Source organism: Phycodurus eques, chromosome 7, assembly GCF_024500275.1.
Source record: "Phycodurus eques isolate BA_2022a chromosome 7, UOR_Pequ_1.1, whole genome shotgun sequence".
Taxonomy (NCBI): Eukaryota; Metazoa; Chordata; class Actinopteri; order Syngnathiformes; family Syngnathidae; genus Phycodurus; species Phycodurus eques.
Window position 1 is genome coordinate 24,242,574 of NC_084531.1, and position 19,203 is coordinate 24,261,776.

The 19,203-nt window shown below is 39.9% G+C and overlaps 2 protein-coding genes across 4 annotated transcripts; one reads left to right on the plus strand and one right to left on the minus strand.

The window, feature by feature from the left end:
• Positions 1–33: 33 nt before the first annotated feature.
• On the minus strand, positions 34–15,564 carry numa1 (nuclear mitotic apparatus protein 1). Of its 3 annotated transcripts, none has more exons than XM_061682309.1 (24): positions 15,446–15,564; positions 15,192–15,257; positions 15,023–15,108; positions 14,860–14,933; positions 14,387–14,475; positions 14,154–14,228; positions 13,946–14,039; positions 13,645–13,798; positions 13,070–13,209; positions 12,495–12,606; positions 11,696–11,813; positions 10,899–11,039; positions 9,619–9,732; positions 6,446–9,505; positions 6,146–6,355; positions 3,999–4,183; positions 3,736–3,873; positions 3,489–3,594; positions 2,545–2,743; positions 2,253–2,389; positions 1,453–1,743; positions 1,261–1,362; positions 761–1,075; positions 34–142 (listed from the first exon to the last, which is right to left on the minus strand). In XM_061682309.1, the coding sequence occupies exons 2-24, from the start codon at positions 15,228–15,230 to the stop codon at positions 122–124; spliced, it is 6,000 nt and encodes a 1,999-aa protein (XP_061538293.1). In that variant the 5' UTR covers positions 15,231–15,257; positions 15,446–15,564; the 3' UTR covers positions 34–121. The 3 variants fall into 3 exon arrangements, with proteins under 3 accessions (XP_061538293.1, XP_061538292.1, XP_061538291.1); XM_061682308.1 differs by having other exon boundaries at positions 15,192–15,278; XM_061682307.1 differs by having other exon boundaries at positions 15,192–15,282.
• Positions 15,565–16,559: 995 nt separating this feature from the next.
• Positions 16,560–19,123, plus strand: lrrc51 (leucine rich repeat containing 51). The gene is made up of 4 exons (XM_061682296.1): positions 16,560–16,636; positions 18,138–18,343; positions 18,436–18,584; positions 18,988–19,123. Exons 1-4 carry the CDS (start codon positions 16,585–16,587, stop codon positions 19,121–19,123), a joined length of 543 nt encoding a protein of 180 aa, XP_061538280.1. The 5' UTR covers positions 16,560–16,584.
• Positions 19,124–19,203: the final 80 nt, after the last annotated feature.

Here is a 19,203-nt window from a genome sequence, read left to right on the forward strand (position 1 = left end):
TTGTACAACATTTAAATATACAATTGAACAAAGTAGTGGTGTGACAATCCCCAAAAAAGAAAAGGCAATTAAAACAAAAACTAAAATAACATGTTATATGAACATTCTCGTGTTGAAAAATTCACACCATTCTCCTCATCATCTGCAAGATAAAACAAATAGATTAGAATGCAGAAAATCCACAACACAATCAGATTGAACTTCAAAATAGCACCTTATCATGTCAGAAGTGTTTACACCTAAAAGGTCATCACCAGAGTAGTAAAGAAGACACCCTCACACAGTCCGTTTTTTTGTCATTAAGTGTGAGTCGACCACAACACACCACAAACATGTAGGGACTAAAAGCAGCATGCAAATCACTTATTGGTCATTAACCTTGTCATTCTTCCAAGAGGATTTGCTTCACTGACAGATACACACTGAAAACAATGTTGAGTTTCACGAGTTAGAAACGCCACCATGACGAAACAAGTTGATTTTCAAAATGGACGTAAAGATGAACATCGGAGGTAAATCTTTGATACTGTATCATCCTTTCAAAAATGGTTATTCACAATAAATCAATTTACTGATTATTTAATAAGACAAATGCAAAAACATTTTTTAAATAAATTGAATGAATACATTTTAACTGAACCATTTTCTAAGGGAGAACAGGTTAAATTAAAACAGGATTACTGTATTGTAAATGCTTGGTGGCCCGGATGAAAAAACTGAGTGGGAAGACAATTCTTTGCTTTAAAGACTATGTCCTTACCTTGCGAGCGCTTGCAGTCAACCGTGGAGACTTTGCAGCCTTTCCTGCAGTTTGAGGGGACTTCCTGTTCTCTTTAGAGACCACTCGAGGTGACTTGAAGCCGCCAACCCTGCCCGCTCGACCCACCGCAGCGCGGGATGTTTCTGCAGACTTGTTTTCTTTGCGCACGGCATTTGCAGGAGACCTCTTGGAGGTTTTGCCCGGTGACTTCCGTGTGGAGCTACGGAGCTTATTGAGGCCTTTTTTCAGATAACTGCTGCTGTTGTTCTTAGGGGTGTTGTCGATGGTGAACATCATGGACTGCCTGCGGTCAGCCTGAAAAGATAAAGAAGAAGTTGGGTTAGTGTAAAGTGTTAATCATACAAGTTAAACAATTTCTTGTGGCTGAATTTGTCTTACTTGTTAAAATCATAAAGACTTCATTTAATACTGTTAGTTCAGTATTAGTGCCCCATAAAAAAAAATATTACACAACAACATAAGCCCTTTGTCAAACTCACTGGACTGAGGGAAGGGTGAAGTTGAGAGCTGGAGGGTCCGTTGTTGATGTTCTTGTTTTTCGGAGTGAGGGGGCGGGGGAAGCAGCTGGCCTTCAATTTTTTCTGGAATATAGAAATTTTAGAAAATAAATAAGATGACTGACCTTGATTCCAAATGATCTTTAAATTTGACTATATGGCAAACAGACTAACCTCAGATGACGTTTGAGGAACAGACAACATCGACGCAGACCGCTTTGTGTATTTCGGGCTTCTCACGTGAGAGGAGCTGACCGATTTAGGCGCGTGGCCTGCCATCAAGGACAGACGCTGAGAACGGGTGCCGGCTGCGGTACTCAACTGTCCCGCCGCCAGGGAGTGGCGATGGGAAGCGACAGAGTCCTGCAGCTGGCCTGGCATGACAGATGCCCGGCGAATGGTCTCCGTTGGATCACCTGTACGGACTTCTTCATCAGTGAAAATGAACGTGCTCTTGCAACCAGCCTAAAAGTGAGAGAAAGGTTGGAATTGGTACCATAAACTGACAATGAACTAAATGTTTAAGGCACAGACGCAAGAACGTGGCCACAAAGCACAAGAGGGCACACACAGTTACTACTATAATTGCTGTTTTTCATTGGATTTTTTTTTTTTTTTAAATCTACGGTTTAAAGGTGTTTTTCATGCAAATAGTTGCTGTAATTATGACTTTACGTTTGCGTTAGCATATGTTACTGATGGATTACATCGCATTCCAAATTGCGTATACATTCAGGTTAAAGGGTTAAATATTATACTATATATAATATTATATAATAATTATACATATATATAATATATGTATATAAAATTATATATAATATTAAATATTCAACATGCATCTCAGGTTGAACATGCCTTTTATTTCGAAAATAATATTTTGACAGGCAAGCAAACGAAACGTCACGACTTGGCCACAATAGGAAAATGCAGGTCCTGGTGTTACAACAGTTGAGAACCACTGATCTACCAACCTCAAACTCTACAGGATAACTGCTCTTGAGATGAGGAAGGCATGCTTTGTTCCTAGCCTGGAGCTCAGCAATCCTCATCCAGTCATCGGGCGCACCATCTGGTTCGTTCTCTGCCCCGACGCAGAAAGTATTCGGAGCTTAAACACATCAGAAGTTATAAAATGGATTATATAGTTTTTAGCCTCATTTGAAGTCAGACACCATTCAAATAATCTGACAGTAAATGATACTGTTTCAGTTATTTTTGATAAATCGTGAGTTTCTCCTGTGGCGCAGCCAGGTTGAAACTTACTCTGCGAATGGAGCGTACTCCGCCTATACCCAGGAAGACCGCTGAGCTGGTCGTTGGCAGCGCCGGTCATTTTAGCGGGCGTTTCAAAAAGCTCCATGGACACAGGACGTGCGCCGTGGGCACTGGAGAGGTTGGGGTGCGAGCGTGCTGGAGCCAGGCTGTAGAATGTCTCATCACCTTCATCGGCGCCTGGAGTTTTCTGAAGAGGGGTCCAATAAGAATTTACCACAATTCTTGAGAAGACAATATGATTGCTTTGAAAGAACATGTTCATTGAAACTGTATGGAAACAGAGGATACCGTGACGATGGCTCAACCAGTAGGGATCAGATTTGCACTCTAAATCCCCATTCGCACTGACAGTAATGAATGACTTCCAAATCAGAATCCTATTGGGACATCTCGGTGGAGCTACACCGCGTACATGCGCATAAACTATGTGCAGTACGTCCAAATGGCTTTGGCCATAAATAAAGACTCAAAATTTTGATGTTTTTGTTTTTGTTTTGTTTGTTTTTTAGGAAATGTGGTGTGGCAGCATTGTAGCTCTTACAAGAACAAAGTAAGTAGTATGTTATTGTTTGATGGGGGTCCCTCTGTTCACAGGGTTCCATTCCTACGACGACATATCCCCAATTTATACACAAGTCAGAACGCCCCGTAGTAACTCTACTAACCGATGCTAATGCAGAAACAAAAGTTACAATTACAGAAAATATTTGTACCAAAACATTCCTTGGCCATAAATGTAAAACAATAATTTTGAAATCACAACGATAACTGAGCGTGCCTTTTTGTGCTGCATGACGACATATTACGTCACTGTGCATAGTAGTTCATTGCGCTGTTCTTAACCTTATGTCGATATAGACGTGCTAAACGATATTAAGCAGGTTGTCTAAATATTAACAAAGTTCAGAAGCATGTCGATAAGTTTCCATTACCTTTGTCATGGTTATGTTTATAACCCGTGTGGTCCTTCGTCTTTTGATAGATGATGATGGATTTATGAACGAGTTATCCACTTCTATTTTGTTTTCTGTGCTGGTTCTAGACAGAGAAAATGAATATGCCTTTTATTTATTTTATTTTTTTAACAGAGTTAACGTAAGTTTGAATTGCACCACAATTCCAAACAAACACCAGGGTAAAACTGAAATGATGTAATGTACTAAGAGCATTGCCAGTCACCTGTTGATGTGTCTTGTATTTATTGGTGTAAAGTAAAGTGTTTCCAGTGACTCAGTCCTCAGACCAGAACGTTTGGCTGCCAGCCTCTCAGAACTACGAACAAGCGGAGTGCTTGAGTCCTTAGTTGCCGGTAGCTTCCTGCAGAATTGGAGGACAAATATCACGCTATTTAAATTTAGGTTCGCATAATGGCTGTCGCGGATCATTTTGTCACGTTAGATGCATTTCTGTTCACTTTACACTTTTTGCTTTAAAAATGCAACCTTGTGTTGTTCAGCGAGTCTTCAAGGGAGCTTTGGTCCAGACTGTCCGAGCTCATGGTTCTCTTCTCTTTATTGTGAACATTTGAGTGTGAGGCCGGAACCTCCAAGTAACATGACTCAGACACGTCTCCTTCATGGCCAGTGATTCGGTTGTGTGCCCGCAGGTTTAGGTCAGCAAAGGCCACCTTAATATAAGCAGAAGTAAGAAAAGGATACCTTCGTGTATGCATAACAGACATTGACATTCAAAAACAGACTTAAAAAAAATTACATTTTGCCAGAAATTGCATGCAAATGCAGAGAACTGATGTCTCTTGGTTGAAATTCCAAGAAAACTTTGAGTACTATAACTTAGCAGATTCCAAGTCCAGTACCGTGCTCTCTAAATATCAACTTCTGGCAGTTAAGAGTCTTTCTTGGTACATGGACCCGCTAGAAATAAAAACCACAATTGTTTAGAATGAGAAAAAGTAATAGCAAGTATCTGCGTAATTAAATAAGCAGTACATAAGTATACGAATAAGTAAATAGTAAGTATATGAAAAAAGGTCACCTATCCCAACTCTAAGCCTACTTTAAACTGTGCTTACCACAGACTGCTAAGTATCCCACTTCCGACTCCATTACTAATAGAAATCTGGATTTTAACTTTGGTCTACTGGGTTGGAAAACTTGTACACTGACCACAATTACAGATAACCCTTTTACATTAAGCTGGCACCAGTCCTGGTTTGGAAGTAGAGCCAAAATTAGTGCCAATTCTTTGCTTTTAGTTGTAACCACAATGCCACCCACTTGGAGACCACAGGTTCTTGGCACAGCCAGTTGCCGTGATATTAGCAACGTAACAACATTTCCCCAAAATGAAACTCTGCTAGAAATTTGGTTGGAATGGCCTCTTCAACCCGAGCACAACGCACGCACCAAGAATGTTCAATAGTGATAGGTACTGGGTACTGAGCCGATCCCGGCCTTCCTTCAGTGTATCAGGTACTTGTGAAGGCTGCCGATACCAACCACTGATATTGACGTGTATAGCTGACAGAATGTTTTTCTGTGAGAAGAGCATCCTTTGCCATCCTCCCATATGCCCATTAAGATGCAATGTCTGGAAATATATATATATATATATATACACACACACACGTTTATAAGGTTTATGTTACTGCTTAGAGTGCATTGTACCTAAATTCCTGTTTATTTGCTAACTCAATTTTCGTATTTATGCCTTTCTGCACGGCTGAGAACATTTGTGTGAATTCCATCCTTCTCCATCTTCTCATATGTCCATTAAGACACAACGTCTGTAAGCATATGCATACATTTATCTTATTCATTCATTATTATAATGATGCATATACTTCATGACTATATTTCCACATTTACCTACTTTCATCCACTGAGAATACGAGTGTTACTATTCAGTGCATTAATATCGTATATTTTCACTGTTGACTTCAGTACTGGCCATATAGCCAGTTTACTTGCCGGTGAGTATTATACAGAGTGCTATACTCACCTGTTGCGTACTTTTTTGCACTTGTTCGTACATATGTTATATAATTTTGTAATATTGCGTGTTACAGTGTCGAACATCCCTAATCGTGATGTTTCAAACAGCATCATTTTCCCGAAAAACCTGACTTAATTAGTGTAAGTGGTACATTAGTCCTGAGAAGAGCAGTGTGTGCAATAAAATAAGTCACATGACTTTGGCAACCAATTGTTTTCACACAAAGTTATTCGTTGTGGAGGTCTCTAAAGACGTTTGAAGTGCTCATTTCATGGTGTTTTAGAAATTCTACAACGATGAAGACCGCTTGTCACATTGCAAATTAGATATCAAAAAGCCAGTGACATCTGCTCACACGCTGCTTTGTTAACAAACGCATAGAGTGACACACGGATTATTTTGGTGACATACGCCTGGGGTGGCTTTCTGCCAGTGTAAAGCCAAATTGGTGTTTGGAGGTGTACAAACTGACCACTGGCATGACACCAGTACTAAGGTACTGCTGGTCACTATGAAAGGGATAAGAGACAGGGACTGTGGCATGTCATATACACAACCGTACGTAGCTCACTCCTTTTTTGACACCCAACTGCAGTTGCACCATTAATGACAGTGAACAACATACAAAACCAACCTGTGTCTCCAAACGGGTCAGCTTGCTCAACATGTTTTTTTCCTTGCTTTGAGCCTTTTCCAATTCAAGTTGAAGCAGTTTGAGCTCCATCCCAGTGGCTTTCGCCTCCCGCTCTCTCACTTCCAGGCAGTGCTTAAACTCAGCCACCTCTTCTTGGCTTTCATGGAGAAGCTGCTTCTTGTCATTGTAGTGACTCACTGCCTTTTCCATCTACAACGCATTATTATTATTATCGCATTTTAGTCAGTCACTGAGCAGAAAGGTATCAATGAATCCATGTAGACCTGAACTCACACCTACCTGAGCTTTGTAGTGTTCCACAGCCTCCATTTTAACTGCCAGCTGCTCCTGCAGCTCTTTCTTATGCCTCTCACTCTTCTCATTTGTTTCCATTTCTTTCAAGAGCCTAGCTTTTTCCAGCTTCAATAATTCAAGCTCTTGCTTGAGCACTTGTTCTAGCCTAAGTGAGGCCAGGTTCTCTCTCTCTGTGGCCTGCTTGGTCTGAACAAGTCTCTCCTTCTCCAGAACCAGCACATTCACTTGTTTCTCCAGCGCCTTCTGGTCCTTTTCCGCTTGTAGTATCTTGGCCAATAGGACTTCATTTTCCTGAACAAGGGTCTCATTTTCAATGGTAATAGCCTTCTGATGATCCTGCTGTCCTTCCCAATGTTTGAAGGATTCAATTTGTGTATTTTCGTGTTGTTGCAAATCTGCATTGAGTGAGACAACCTGCAGCTGAAGTTTCTCTATAAGCCTAGCAGATTCTTGTTGGGTTTTAAGCATTTGCTGTTCTTTGTCCATAAGTTGCAGAGAAATTACTTCCAACTGTCCTTGAAGTACCTGAATATCCAGCTTAAGTGCATTTGTTTGTTTGGCGTTCTCATCCTGTTGCTCAACCAGCATTTTAGCACTGACTTGAGCCTCCTCATTTGCATTTTGAGCCAAATTACTATGGCTGGAAACCTCAGCCCTGAGGACCTGGAGGCTGTTGTCTTTATCAGCTGCTTGGGTTTTGACAGCAACCAACTCAGTTTGGAGCATTTCAAGTTTCTCTTCAGCCCTGATGAGGAGTTTCTGCTTCTCATCTTGACATTCTCTCAGCTTCAGAATCTCCTCTTCAAAAGATGAAATCAGATTCTGTAGAAGCTCTTCCTTTTGGTTATTCTCCTGAAGGTTCCGGCCTGCTTCTTTCTGCTGTTGAACTAAAAGATCATTCTTAAACTGAACATCCTCCTCAGCCTTCCTTCGAGAGGAGTCAAGAGACTCTACTTGTTTCTTTAAATGTTGGACTTCTTGGCAAAGCAAGTCTGACTGTTCAGAGTTGGTGGCATTCAGTTGCATGACACGTTCGTCTCTAACTTGGATCTCCTCATTCATTTTCCTCACTTCAGCCTCTGTAACAGACAGCTGATGTTGTAGAAGCTCTTTCTGGTGTGCACTTTCCTGCTCCTGTGCGGACATCATAGCCAACTGGGCTTGAACCCTCTGCTCAGCTTCGGAGAGCAAATTATTCACCACTGCCAACTGGTTTTTGAGCTGGCTGATCTCCTTATATAGCATATCTGACTGTGAAGAGCCTTCTTCTCTCAGTGTGGCAAGCTGTTCCTCTTGAGCCTGTATGCGCTCCCTCAGCATGGTCACCTCCTCTGAAGAGGATTCCATCAGGCTTTGAAACTTTTCTCTTTCCTTTGAAATCTCCATTTCATTGTTGGCCAGCTTGTTAACTTTTGTTTGGACTTGCTCTTCTGTACTTTGAAGTGATACAGTGACACTTTGTATTTGGCTCTTGAGACTCTCAATCTCATTCTTCAGCACCTCAGATAGCTTACCGCTCTCTACCTTAAACAAGTCTAACTGGTCTTCTTTGGTTCGGATTTCCTCCTTGAATTGTGCGGCCTCCTCTACCAGGTCCATGTTGTGCTTTTTGAGCTTATCCATGTGAAAAGTGTTCTCTTTCTCCAGATTGACAATGAAATCTTCTTTGGCCTTCACTTGGTTCTTTGCAATATGGATATAATCTTTCATACTCTCCAGTTGTTCCTCCTTAGAATGTAGTTTTGAAATCAGTCTGCTCACCTCTTCTTGAGAAGAAACTATTTGGGTCTGCAGTGTCTCAATGTGCTGAGTACTCTGTGAGTGCTGGTTAGCAAACAAACTTTCCTTGGACTGCAGATTCTTCTCAGCATTCTTCAAGGATGAAGTAAGGCTCTCCACCTGTCCCTCCAAACTTTGGATGTCTTTATGAAACTGTTCAGAATTCTCTGAGGACTGCTTGTTTAATAAAGTAATATGCTCCTCCTTAGTCTGAATCTCCTCCTTCATGGTCCTTACACTCTCTTCAGAAACAGTCAGTTGCTGCTGCAAAAGGTCTTTTTGACAAACACTTACCTGCTCCTGCTTTGCTAGTAGAGCCTGCAGAGATTGAACATGCTCCTCTGCATTGGTCAAAGAGGTATTCAGACATTCAACTTGACTTTTTAGAAGGTTAATCTGTTCTTGAAGGATTTCCGACTGCTTGGAACTGTCCTTCTGCAAGATGACAAGCTGCTCATTTCTGGCCTCCATTTCTGTGCTGAGCCTGCAAGCTTCCATCTCACTGGTTATAATCTGTTGCTGGAGCACAGCCCTCTGCTCGATATTCTCTTGTTGGGTTTTAGCCAATAAATCATGCTTCAATTGAACTTCCTGTTCAGCACTTTGAACGGACAAGCTAAGGTTTTCAACTTCAACTGTCAAAGTCTGGATTCGATTCTGGAGAATGTCTTGCTGATTGGAATTCTGCAGACGTAATTGGGCCAGCAGTTGGTCTTTGATTTCAATTTCATTTTTGTTTTTCATAGTTTCCATTGTAACAACTTCAACTTCTTCTTTGAGAATGTTAATTTGATTATTTTTATCCACCAAAATGGATGTTAGATCGTGAAACTTTGTTTCAAGATCTTTCACGTTTTCTTTGGCCTGATTGAGGTGGTATTCCTTTTCTCTACTCATTTCTTTAAGGTTGTCCAATTCTTGCTGTAAAGCAGCAATATGTTTCTGTAGTTCACTGATCTGCTCAGCATTCTGTTGCTTTGCTTGCTCAAGTTGAAGTTTAAGATAGTCAATCTCTTTCTGAAGGGCTTCTCTCTGCTCAGAGATTTCTTTTTGCAGCTCTTTCGAAATGCGATCATTGGTTTGAACAATATCTTCAATGTGCAAGTTTTGTTTCTCCAGGAGTTCTTTTTGTCGGGTGATTTCCTCTTCATAAGCTGAAAGCTGCAGTGTTTTGGCCTCCACATTGGCCTCAGCCTTCTTCAAGCAGCCAAATGTGCTGTCCAGCTCGTTTTTTAAGCGGCCAATTTCAAGCTCCAGCGCATCTCTCTGACAATTTGAGAATAGAGGTTTTAAATAAGCTTACAAGTTTACCAGTTAATTTTAATAGTTAATAAACAATGCTTTTAAATTATATTAAATATGAATAACTGATACTTTACCTCAATTATAGGGCCCAGGTTTTCTCCTACATCTTCCTTTGTGGCTGCTCTAATGTCATCTTCTAAACATGAAATCCTTCCTTGCAGGATCTGAATTTGTTCAGTCAGGAGCTCCTGTAATGAAACAAACCATTAAAATCACAAGACGTGTGTGTCCCGACAAAGACATTCTGCACGTTCAATAAAAACAAGCAGTGGTTCACTGCCAAACTTGGCCAAATTCACCAGGCTAATGAAGACGCCTATCAGAGAGGGGACAGAGCCTTGTAAAAGGCAGGCCAGAAACCAGCTGACAAAGGAAATTAACATCACCAAGATCCAAGCGCAGGACAATAAAGGAGTGGGTGACAACTTAATGTTCTACTGCAGATTGGACATGGACACTTTCACACCCCACACTCACCCAGTCCAACCTCCATCACACTCTGACTTCCCCTCCTAACCTCACGAACAGGACGCAAGTAATGGCGGGAGCCCGGTCACACGCTCAAAACCCGGAAATGCACTTCCAGCAGTGAGTGAAAGCTCATGTTTATCAAGTCATCCTCCAGGAAATGTGCACGAACAAAGCAAAATTTGGGTTCTGAAATGCTTATGAATTTCTCACAAAATAAATTTAACCCGGCAGCCGACTGGGGACCGGGGTTCAAATCCCGGCCCCGCCTGTGTGGAGTTTGCATGTTCTCCCCGTGCCTGTGTGGCTTTTCTCCTCCCACATCCCAGAAATATGCATGCTAGGTTGATTGAAGACTCTAAATTAGCCTCAGGTGTGAATGAGAGTGCGAATGGTTGTTTGTTTATGTGTGCCCTTCGATTGGCTGGCAACCAGTTCAGGGTTTACTCCGCCTCCTGCCGGGAGATAGCTGGGATAGGCTCCAGCACGCCTGCGACCCTTGTGAGGATAAGCAGCTCAGAAGATGTATGGATAAATTTAACCCATTCATTCCTCAACTTCAGTTTGGCAGGTGACCCAAAAGTTTAAGCTTTGCACAAGACGCAACCGTATTGTCATTCAGTAAGTTTGCCTGAGATGAGTGTGCGTGTAGCAACCACCAGGTGGGAAGGTACTTGAATATTCATTTGCAAAACTACATCACGTTCAAAGGCTATTGCATTCAGTTGACAAACCGCATATATGTCAAACTTATACCAGGTCGCAGACTCATTTTGCCCTTTTTTATGCCTAAAACAAAAAAAATATTTGATTTTGATGGCACTGGGACCTTTGACAGATTTGTGACAAACCAGGGCCTTACAGTTGGGGTAGTGGACACCCCTACCTTTTGTGCAGTGGCTTGATTGAGTTCAGAGTGTAGGTAGTCCATTTTTGTTCTCGACTCCTCTTGACCAGACAAATGGGTTTCTGTCAGACTGCCAACCTCAGCTTGAAATATGGACAGCTGTGCATGTGCTGCACGTATCTGAAGAAATACATCCCATTATAGGTTAAAGGACCTGTGCGTATTTTACACAGAGACAGACTATAACCTTATGACAGCTTGTACTATCTAATGAGATCCAAACACAAGAGCTGTATGAAAAATTGACTGACAAAGATGATAATGCTGTTATTTGGAGTTGGAGAATGCACTACCTTAGCAGAACCCCTCACTCCCTCAGGAAAAGCGTAGCGTGCTCATTTAAAATTATACTTCTAGACCGCCTAATCAATGCTGTTCTCAGGGTACTTTGAAGAAAGTGCTTGACAAAAAAAGTGCTGACTAAAATCTTCCTGATAAAAGTAACAATAGATACTTTAAATAGGCAGAATCATAGTACAGTAGTCCATGTGCCAAGCACCCAGTTACATAAGAAATAAAACAGCATGGGGCATTTGGCAAATGTCCTTGATTCACAATGGGGGAAATTGATGATCAATTAACTTTTTAAAAACATATTCAAATATAGTAGTTTTAATTCAGTACTCAGATTTTTTTTTTATCCTACAAACAATATTAACACTTTCATTTTTAAAAAAAATAAACATTAAATGTTTCTTAACAAGGCATCTTGAGATGCAAACTAGTATAGTGAGAGAATGCAGTGTCTCTGGCAAGTTTTTACCAGGTGCCCATACCTGTGAAGAGAGGACACCATTCTCCTCTTCAAGTTCATCCACTTTTCGCTCCATCAGTGAAAAGTTACTTTTACAGTCTTTATTTTCTTTTAGAATCTCACTTAGTCGCAGTTGTAACCTAAAACAAAGCAAGAAAGGTGGGAACGGTGAGTAACAACCCACTTAAGTACTATACTGTGGAAGACTATATTAATTTGTGAAAAATGACTACCGGTAAGCTTCGCAATGCAGTGCTTACAGTAATGAGGCCAACAAACACTCTACGTACAATACAGTAGGTCTATGCCACAGCTGGGTTGAATATACATCATTGGTAATGGTTTGTAGATGCTCTTTAACAGAAATTTCCATTTTTAATACTAAAATATTTATTGTACTTCATTCATCTTCATTTTTACCATTTTATTAAAAAAAAAAAAAAGAACTGAAAAGTGTGAAGTCCAATTATCCATTTTCTATGCTTCTCCTCATTTGAGTGAAAATAGGAGCTTATTCCAGATGACTTTGGGCAATAGGTGGGGTGCACCCCGGACTGGGGGCAAGTAAAGCATATCAGTTCATAATTAAGTTTTCCAATTGTAGTCATTCAATTGCCTCCCTGAACAGAAAATGTGTTTGGAATTAGTTAATGGTATGCTTGATTAATTTCTTATTTCTCAAAGAAGCCCAGTGAGTCGGCTTAAAGTTGAGCATAATAAGGTGAACTCAGTTTTGAAAAACTCAAATCAAATATCTCATTCACTATTGTACGATAATGATTTTGTACTGCGATTAAAATTAGATTTGGAGAGGTTCTTACGAGTTATTCTTGGACTGCAGTTCATTGATTTGTTCCCTGGTAGTCTGCTCTTGATCGCTCTGCTCCCCTTTCATCTTGTCCAGACAATATTGCAACTGGTTAATATGAGATTCTGAGGGAAGAAATGAACAAGACATGAATGGGAAGGCAAGCAATATTACCACAAGTGCACTCATCCATTATTTTCTACAGCTCTTATCGTCACTAGGCGTAAGTCGTAGCCTATCCCAACTGACATTGGGCAAAAGGCGGTTTACACCCAATTGCACGGCACATACAGACAAACAACCATTCAAACTCATACCCACGCTCAATTCAGAGTTTTAAATTATGTGAACATGCATGGTTTTGGAATGTGTGGAGATAACCCAGACAAGCACAGCTAAAAATGCCTGAAGACTGAAGCCGAGATTTGAACAAAGAACCTCAGGACTGAGAGGGAATCATTGGGCCACCATTCCGACCATAGGCATCCAATTAAAGACAAATCAGTGACAATCAGAAGGAGTGAACACTTGGGCATTTGATGTCGACCACCAGTATTGTAACACACAAAAATACTGTAAATTCAGCACCTCTTTGTGCAATGAGGCTAATCTTGCTGGCGAGCTCCTTCTCCAGCCGATCCATATGATCTCGCTCTTTAACCATCTGCCGCTGAATCTTTCTCAACTGGAATTTGGGGGTGTTCATTATATCCTGAAGAGGAGATTTGCTGTGGGAATAACAAAACACTGGTATGAATTCAACTTAGTTTAAGAATCAGGCAGAGAGACCGACAGACAATTGTTGCAAGAAAAAGTACATAAAGCCTTTGAAATGATAAATTACAAATTTGACATAAAATGTGATCTGATCATTATATAGTTAAACTAACCCCCGTTTTTTGTATGTAATTTATATATTTACACACACACAATATATTTATATTTTTTTTTAACCAACCCCCAGTTTTTGTACAAAATGCTTATTGGTTGTAAATTCCCACTTGTTGAAGATTTTTTTCCCCCGCCCCCACCAATACAATTATAATGACGGTAAATTATTCGCAGTCAGGCCTGGTCCCCATCCCTACTGTATACACATAATAATTATGAACAAATATTTCAAACTACTTAAATATATGTACAATTATAATAGTCAACCATACCTGACGGAAGATGACGCCACAGTATGCATGTCCAAAAATGTGATTTTCGGTGTGCGATGGAACACAGGGGAGTCTCCATCTGAGAGTGAAGAGACGGTCGACGCATTGGAGGTGCTTACCGTTCGCTCGAGTATTTCAAGAGGCACGGGCAAATCTGAAAGATGAAGACAAACATTTATATCAGCTGAAAAGTGCATCCAAAACCAGAAAACACATGCTCTCAAATGTACAATAAATGCTTGTGTTATTTGTGAAAATTAAGCACAAATCAAACGGAAGACTCAATGAATTTGAGACTCACATCGCTTTGACAAGTAGGCATCAAGGCCATTGTTCAGATAAACACCGCCAACACTCTCAATCACAAAAGAGCCAGTCAGATTTGCAATCTCCCTCTGTCAAGCAAGAGTAGCAATATGATTACAGTGGCACAGAATTCATGAAAAACAACAACACATTAACACTGTATTTTTACAGTGTTTTTTGCAAAAACAATGCTGCCTACTTACCTCCACCTCACATTCCAAGGCTTTAAGGGTGCACCGTTCATTCATCATGTCATAGTAAACCAGCAACAGAAGGACCTGGAAATATAACGAACAAGTCAGAAATTCCCATTATATTATTTGCAACCTACAATAATGTACAATAGAAGCATGTCATTGTTCAGGAGCATATAAAACAGTAATATCGTATACATATTACAAACAAAACGGCGTTTAACAGCTTTCCACACATGTACCTTTGCAATTTCCACAGTCAGGTTGATTCCATTTCTTATGTTGTCCCAGGATAACAGTGTACCTTTGGTTGGACTAAATCTGCAATCCTCTGATCAACAATAAATAAAGGATAGATAGATAGATAGATACAGATAGGATATTAGTGATAGAAAAATACAGTGTGCAGTCAGAAGATGCAATTGAAAATTTGATAACATTAGTTTCATCTGGAAAAAAATATTCCAGATTAATTGAATTATTAACTATACCCTGCACTTGTGAATAATTGCATTGTCTGGGACAACACACACATCTCAAGGCAGACTAAAAATTAAGGGTTGGGCAACACCCAAAGTAAAACTATGTGACACATCTGCTTGCTTGGTACAAACTTCACATGACAGTTAGTACCATGACTAGAACAACACTTTTAGAGATAAAAAAAAATATTATTATTATTATTTTAAAAAGCCCAAATATATAAGAAACTCACTCTCCACAAATTCTGCAATGAGTTTAAACCGTTCCTCAGTTGATTTGATTAAAGGAGAGTTTGGTTCCTTTTTCCTGAAATTAAAGAGAAGGAAAACAATGGATAAACAACAGAGGCCATGTTCTGAATGGTCTCTAAAACACATTACTACTAATGAACTCACATCTTATAAACAACACGAAGCAGCAGCTCCCCATCTTGCAAGTCTTCAACGTCCATTTCTCGGTGGCCCAATGTAATACTATTGACCTGTAAATATAGAATGGACTTGGGGTCAAACCTTTGATTCATGTAAACACTATACTGTACGAGCCAAGTTGACAACAACCTACCCATTTAAGTAGAGCCTTGACGCCCATATTAAGACTCATCTCGGCAGACCCTTCCTCTCAATCTTGCTGGGAGAAAGAATAAATTGGCTAGCTTGAAAGAGAGAAAAAAACCACATTCACGACAAAATGGTCGCCTCTTACGAAGACAACATCATGCTAGCAAGGATAAACATCTTTGTTCAACTTTACTGGCTGGATATTCATATTGTTAGCGCGGTGAAGCTAGCGAATTGTTGTTGTTCAAGGCGACTCACCTCGAGTTAAATCGTTCAATCCAGTTGTCCATACGGTATAATGTAAATGTTCGCTTCCCTGCAAAAAAAAACAAAAAAAGCGCTCACTTGGACAACACGCCCTGGTGTGCGTCCCAGACTAACAGTTCCACGAACTATGTCAAAATTCAAAACTGGCGAATAAAAGATTGAACTAACCAATCATATTTCGCCGAAGGACGCCTCTCAAAATAAAAGACTATGATTGGGTAGAAGACCGGAAATTGTTACCGCATTGCGCTTGCTTGACCTGCAAGTCATAGATATACATTGTTAAATAAATGTGCCCCTTTTGAGTTGTATGCCTACGGTGACCATAAATTAGTAGGGGCAAAGTTGTCAGCGCGTTCAATGTGCGTAGAAGGCAAGAAAACTGAAAGACACAGGCACATTGTGGTAGATACAGTTACGCATCACACCGTACAATTACAACAAGGAACTGAGAATAACATTTCACAGGTAAAAATATTTATTTGTATTTTCCCTTAAATATTCTGTGTTGATAGCACACACTTTGGCATTGACAAAAATGTCAACTTCATGAAAATTGGTTGAGAAATGAGCAAGTTGCGACTTAATTTCATCGTACATGTGTTTCATTTGATGGGAACGTCACCCCTGCCAATATGGCCGCCACATAGGCACGTGGGTTAGCCGGGATGCAGCACAAGGAAGAGAATGTACGGCGAAATCATGTTAAACATAATAATAACTAATCAATAAACTAATAACCAACAAATACAGTTACCCAATCTATTGTATAAATTTACTTTAGATTTTTATATTAAGTACTGGAACATTGGGGGGCTCAATTCACGTAGAATTAGCAAACTTTATATTGCCTACAGGTTACCATGGAAACAGATTGTTGACTGCTACAGGTAAACGTTAGTCTAAATCCACATAGTTGTACTGTTGTACAGTAAACACTTAGCTAGGAGACAAGTAGCGTTGATTTTTACTCAATGTGTGTGTAAGCGTGTGATAGCTGAAAAGTTAACAACAACAGACGGTCGTAAATAGCAGATTATCATAGGCTAGTGTTCCTTCCTTGGGGGTAACACTGATATGTGGCGTCAACGTGATGTGACCGTTTTAGTTTTAATTTTCCACAGGTGACGATGTATGGGGCTCCAGTGGATTTATCTTTTAAAGCGATCAGCAACTTGGCAGGTATAACATTTACTTTTGATCTTTAGTTTTCTTAGTTTACTTACTATTATTTTTGTTTGGCGACTGTTGCTCCTATTTAAAACACTTAATGTTGTATGCTTAAAGGGGGGAAATTCCGTTTATGTTTGTATGTCACACTTGCTACCAAAATCTCGCAAATTTACTCTATAGGCAATATGGGTTGGCGTTTGTAATGAGGCTCACGCTGAAAATATCGAGAATGAAAATATCAGCCACATTGTTATACTGTACTTAGTTTCAAAGAGTGTTTCAAAAAACTGATGTCAATTTCTGAGTCATTTTTTTTGCACATTTGCAATATTTATATAGGGATGTTACTAAAATTTTCAAAGCAGCTGTATATCAAAAAAGTGAACATCATTGCATAGAGATTTGACAGACAAATAAAATTAGGCCTAGTTTGTAAGAGTTGCATAAGGATGAAGGATTTCATGACACTTTTTTTGTTCCATATCGGCCCAAATTGACTTGTCCAGAAATCAGTGGAACTCATTAGGAAACCTTGACTCTTTGGTAGAAAAATGCCCATATGAATGTATAAAAAATGTGACGTTAAACAGACCATTTTCAGATTTTTTTAATGGCAGCGTCCCATTTACATCAAATTTGACAGAAAAAAAAGTACATACAAATACAAATGTTACATCTAAATGTTTTCCCGGTGGAGCTAAATATTTAGCTACAATACTAATTTAAACAACTGATAACCATACATCCATCCATTTTCTGTACCACTTTATCCTCACAAAGGTCGTGGGCGTGATGGAGCCTATCTCAGCGTACTTCAGGCAAGAGGCGGGGTACACCCTGAACTGGTCGCCAGCCAATCGCAGGGCACATATAAACAAACAACAATTCGCACACACATTCACACCTGAGGGCAATTAAGAGTCCTCAATCAACCTACCATGCATGTTTTTGGGATGTGGGAGGAAACCGGAGTGACTGGAGAAAATCCACACAGGCACGGGGAGAACATGCAAACTCCACAACAGCACGACGCAGCCCATCCCATCCCATCCCGGGGATTGAACCCGGGTCCTCAGAACTGTGAGGCTGACGCTCTAACCAGTCGCCCACCGTGCCGCCTCCCTGGTTAGTGGACACTATCGACGTCAAGCTTATTTCAGTACTTCCTGTTATCATCAGTTTAGATTTGCATATTAGCTAAATATTTAGTTTCCCCAGGAACATTTATAGTGATAACATTTATATTTAGATTCGTTTAAGATTTAGATATATATTTAACATTTTGGTGTAACATTAAATTTTTTTTATTTAACTATTTGACAAATATTTTTGTAAATATCCAAAAAAAGTGACTCAGAACTTCACATTGTTTGAAACTAAATGTGACAAATTGTTCCTTTACAAACGCATGCCAATGTGACTTTTACTCAGTATGGTCCATATATACTTGATTAATTACAAAAATAACTTGGAAAAACTGCCTGGAGGTCATTATTTATTTACATTTCAGATGCACAGTCAGAAGAACCAAACAGTGGTCTGCGGCCTTTAAAGAGAAATTCAGTCGGAAAGTTTCTAAGTGGCTCCCTGCGTCTTAATAACAACCATATTACAAACCTGTATGAGCTTCACAAAACCATCAACCACTTCCTGGCTGAACCATCACTGCTTGGCTGGCTGGACCTTTCTTTTAACCACATCACAAATATAGACAAAGTGAGCTTTTTTGTTGTTGTATAGTCACGCACATGTTCTTGGGCTTATTCTCGCATACAGTATATACAAAGTTTGACTTGTGTGTGTTTTAGGTTTTATGTGAGCTGCCCCAACTGCGGGTGTTGTATCTTCATGGTAACCGTATTTTTACTCTATCAGAGGTAGACAAGCTACAAAGTCTCTCACGTCTACACACCATCACACTACATGGAAATCTCATTGTAACAAACAAGGCCTACAGGTAGTGAAAAAAACAAAATCCGTATTTTGTGGGTTTAGAGCAGGCAGCACACAAGATGTTATTTTACAAATGTACTTATAGTTTACAGTGAGTGACTTATTTTAAGCTTGAATAGTGAATCCATACTATGAGAAAGAGTGCTATCCATAAGCAGTACTGGCAAGCATGTTGTTGAGTAACCTTGCAACAAGTCTCTAAATCCAGATCAAGTTCATATTACATCCTAGTGGGCATATTGATACCACTTTAAGACAAAAAGGCTGTTGATTCAACATCATCTCTGAATGACACAATAAGAAAAAATGTTAATTTATTAAACTTGATTTATTCTTGTATTTTTGTAGTGTGGAGGTGAGCCTGTGAAGTTAACTCACTTAGATATAATTTTTTTTTTTCCATTCAGGAATCACGTGATAGCTGCTTTGCCCCGATTAAAGACGATGGACTTCAGTGTTGTGACCCCTCAGGAACGAGCCTTGGCACAGATCTGGCACCACAGTAGCATCCCAAGCAAAAGAAATGAGGAAATACTTCAGTGATTGTTTTCCAAGTCACGACTATTCTAACGGTTTCATAACATCTTTATTAAAAGGTGTGTGCAATTCATTGACAAATACAT

What these genes read in the sequence shown, in the direction of transcription:
- numa1 (XM_061682309.1), bottom strand. Translation starts at nt 15,230, where the DNA reads ATGAGTCTTAATATGGGCGTCAAGGCTCTACTTAAATGG. An exon ending in CTTCGTGTTGTTTATAAGAT is followed by an intron (nt 14,934 to 15,022) that starts GTGAGTTCATTA and finishes CTTTAATTTCAG; the next exon opens with GAAAAAGGAACCAAACTCTC. An exon ending in GACTCGCTGAACAACACAAG is followed by an intron (nt 3,874 to 3,998) that starts GTTGCATTTTTA and finishes CCAATTCTGCAG; the next exon opens with GAAGCTACCGGCAACTAAGG.
- lrrc51 (XM_061682296.1), top strand. Translation starts at nt 16,585, where the DNA reads ATGTATGGGGCTCCAGTGGATTTATCTTTTAAAGCGATCAGCAACTTG. An exon ending in AGCGATCAGCAACTTGGCAG is followed by an intron (nt 16,637 to 18,137) that starts GTATAACATTTA and finishes TTTACATTTCAG; the next exon opens with ATGCACAGTCAGAAGAACCA. An exon ending in ACATCACAAATATAGACAAA is followed by an intron (nt 18,344 to 18,435) that starts GTGAGCTTTTTT and finishes TGTGTGTTTTAG; the next exon opens with GTTTTATGTGAGCTGCCCCA.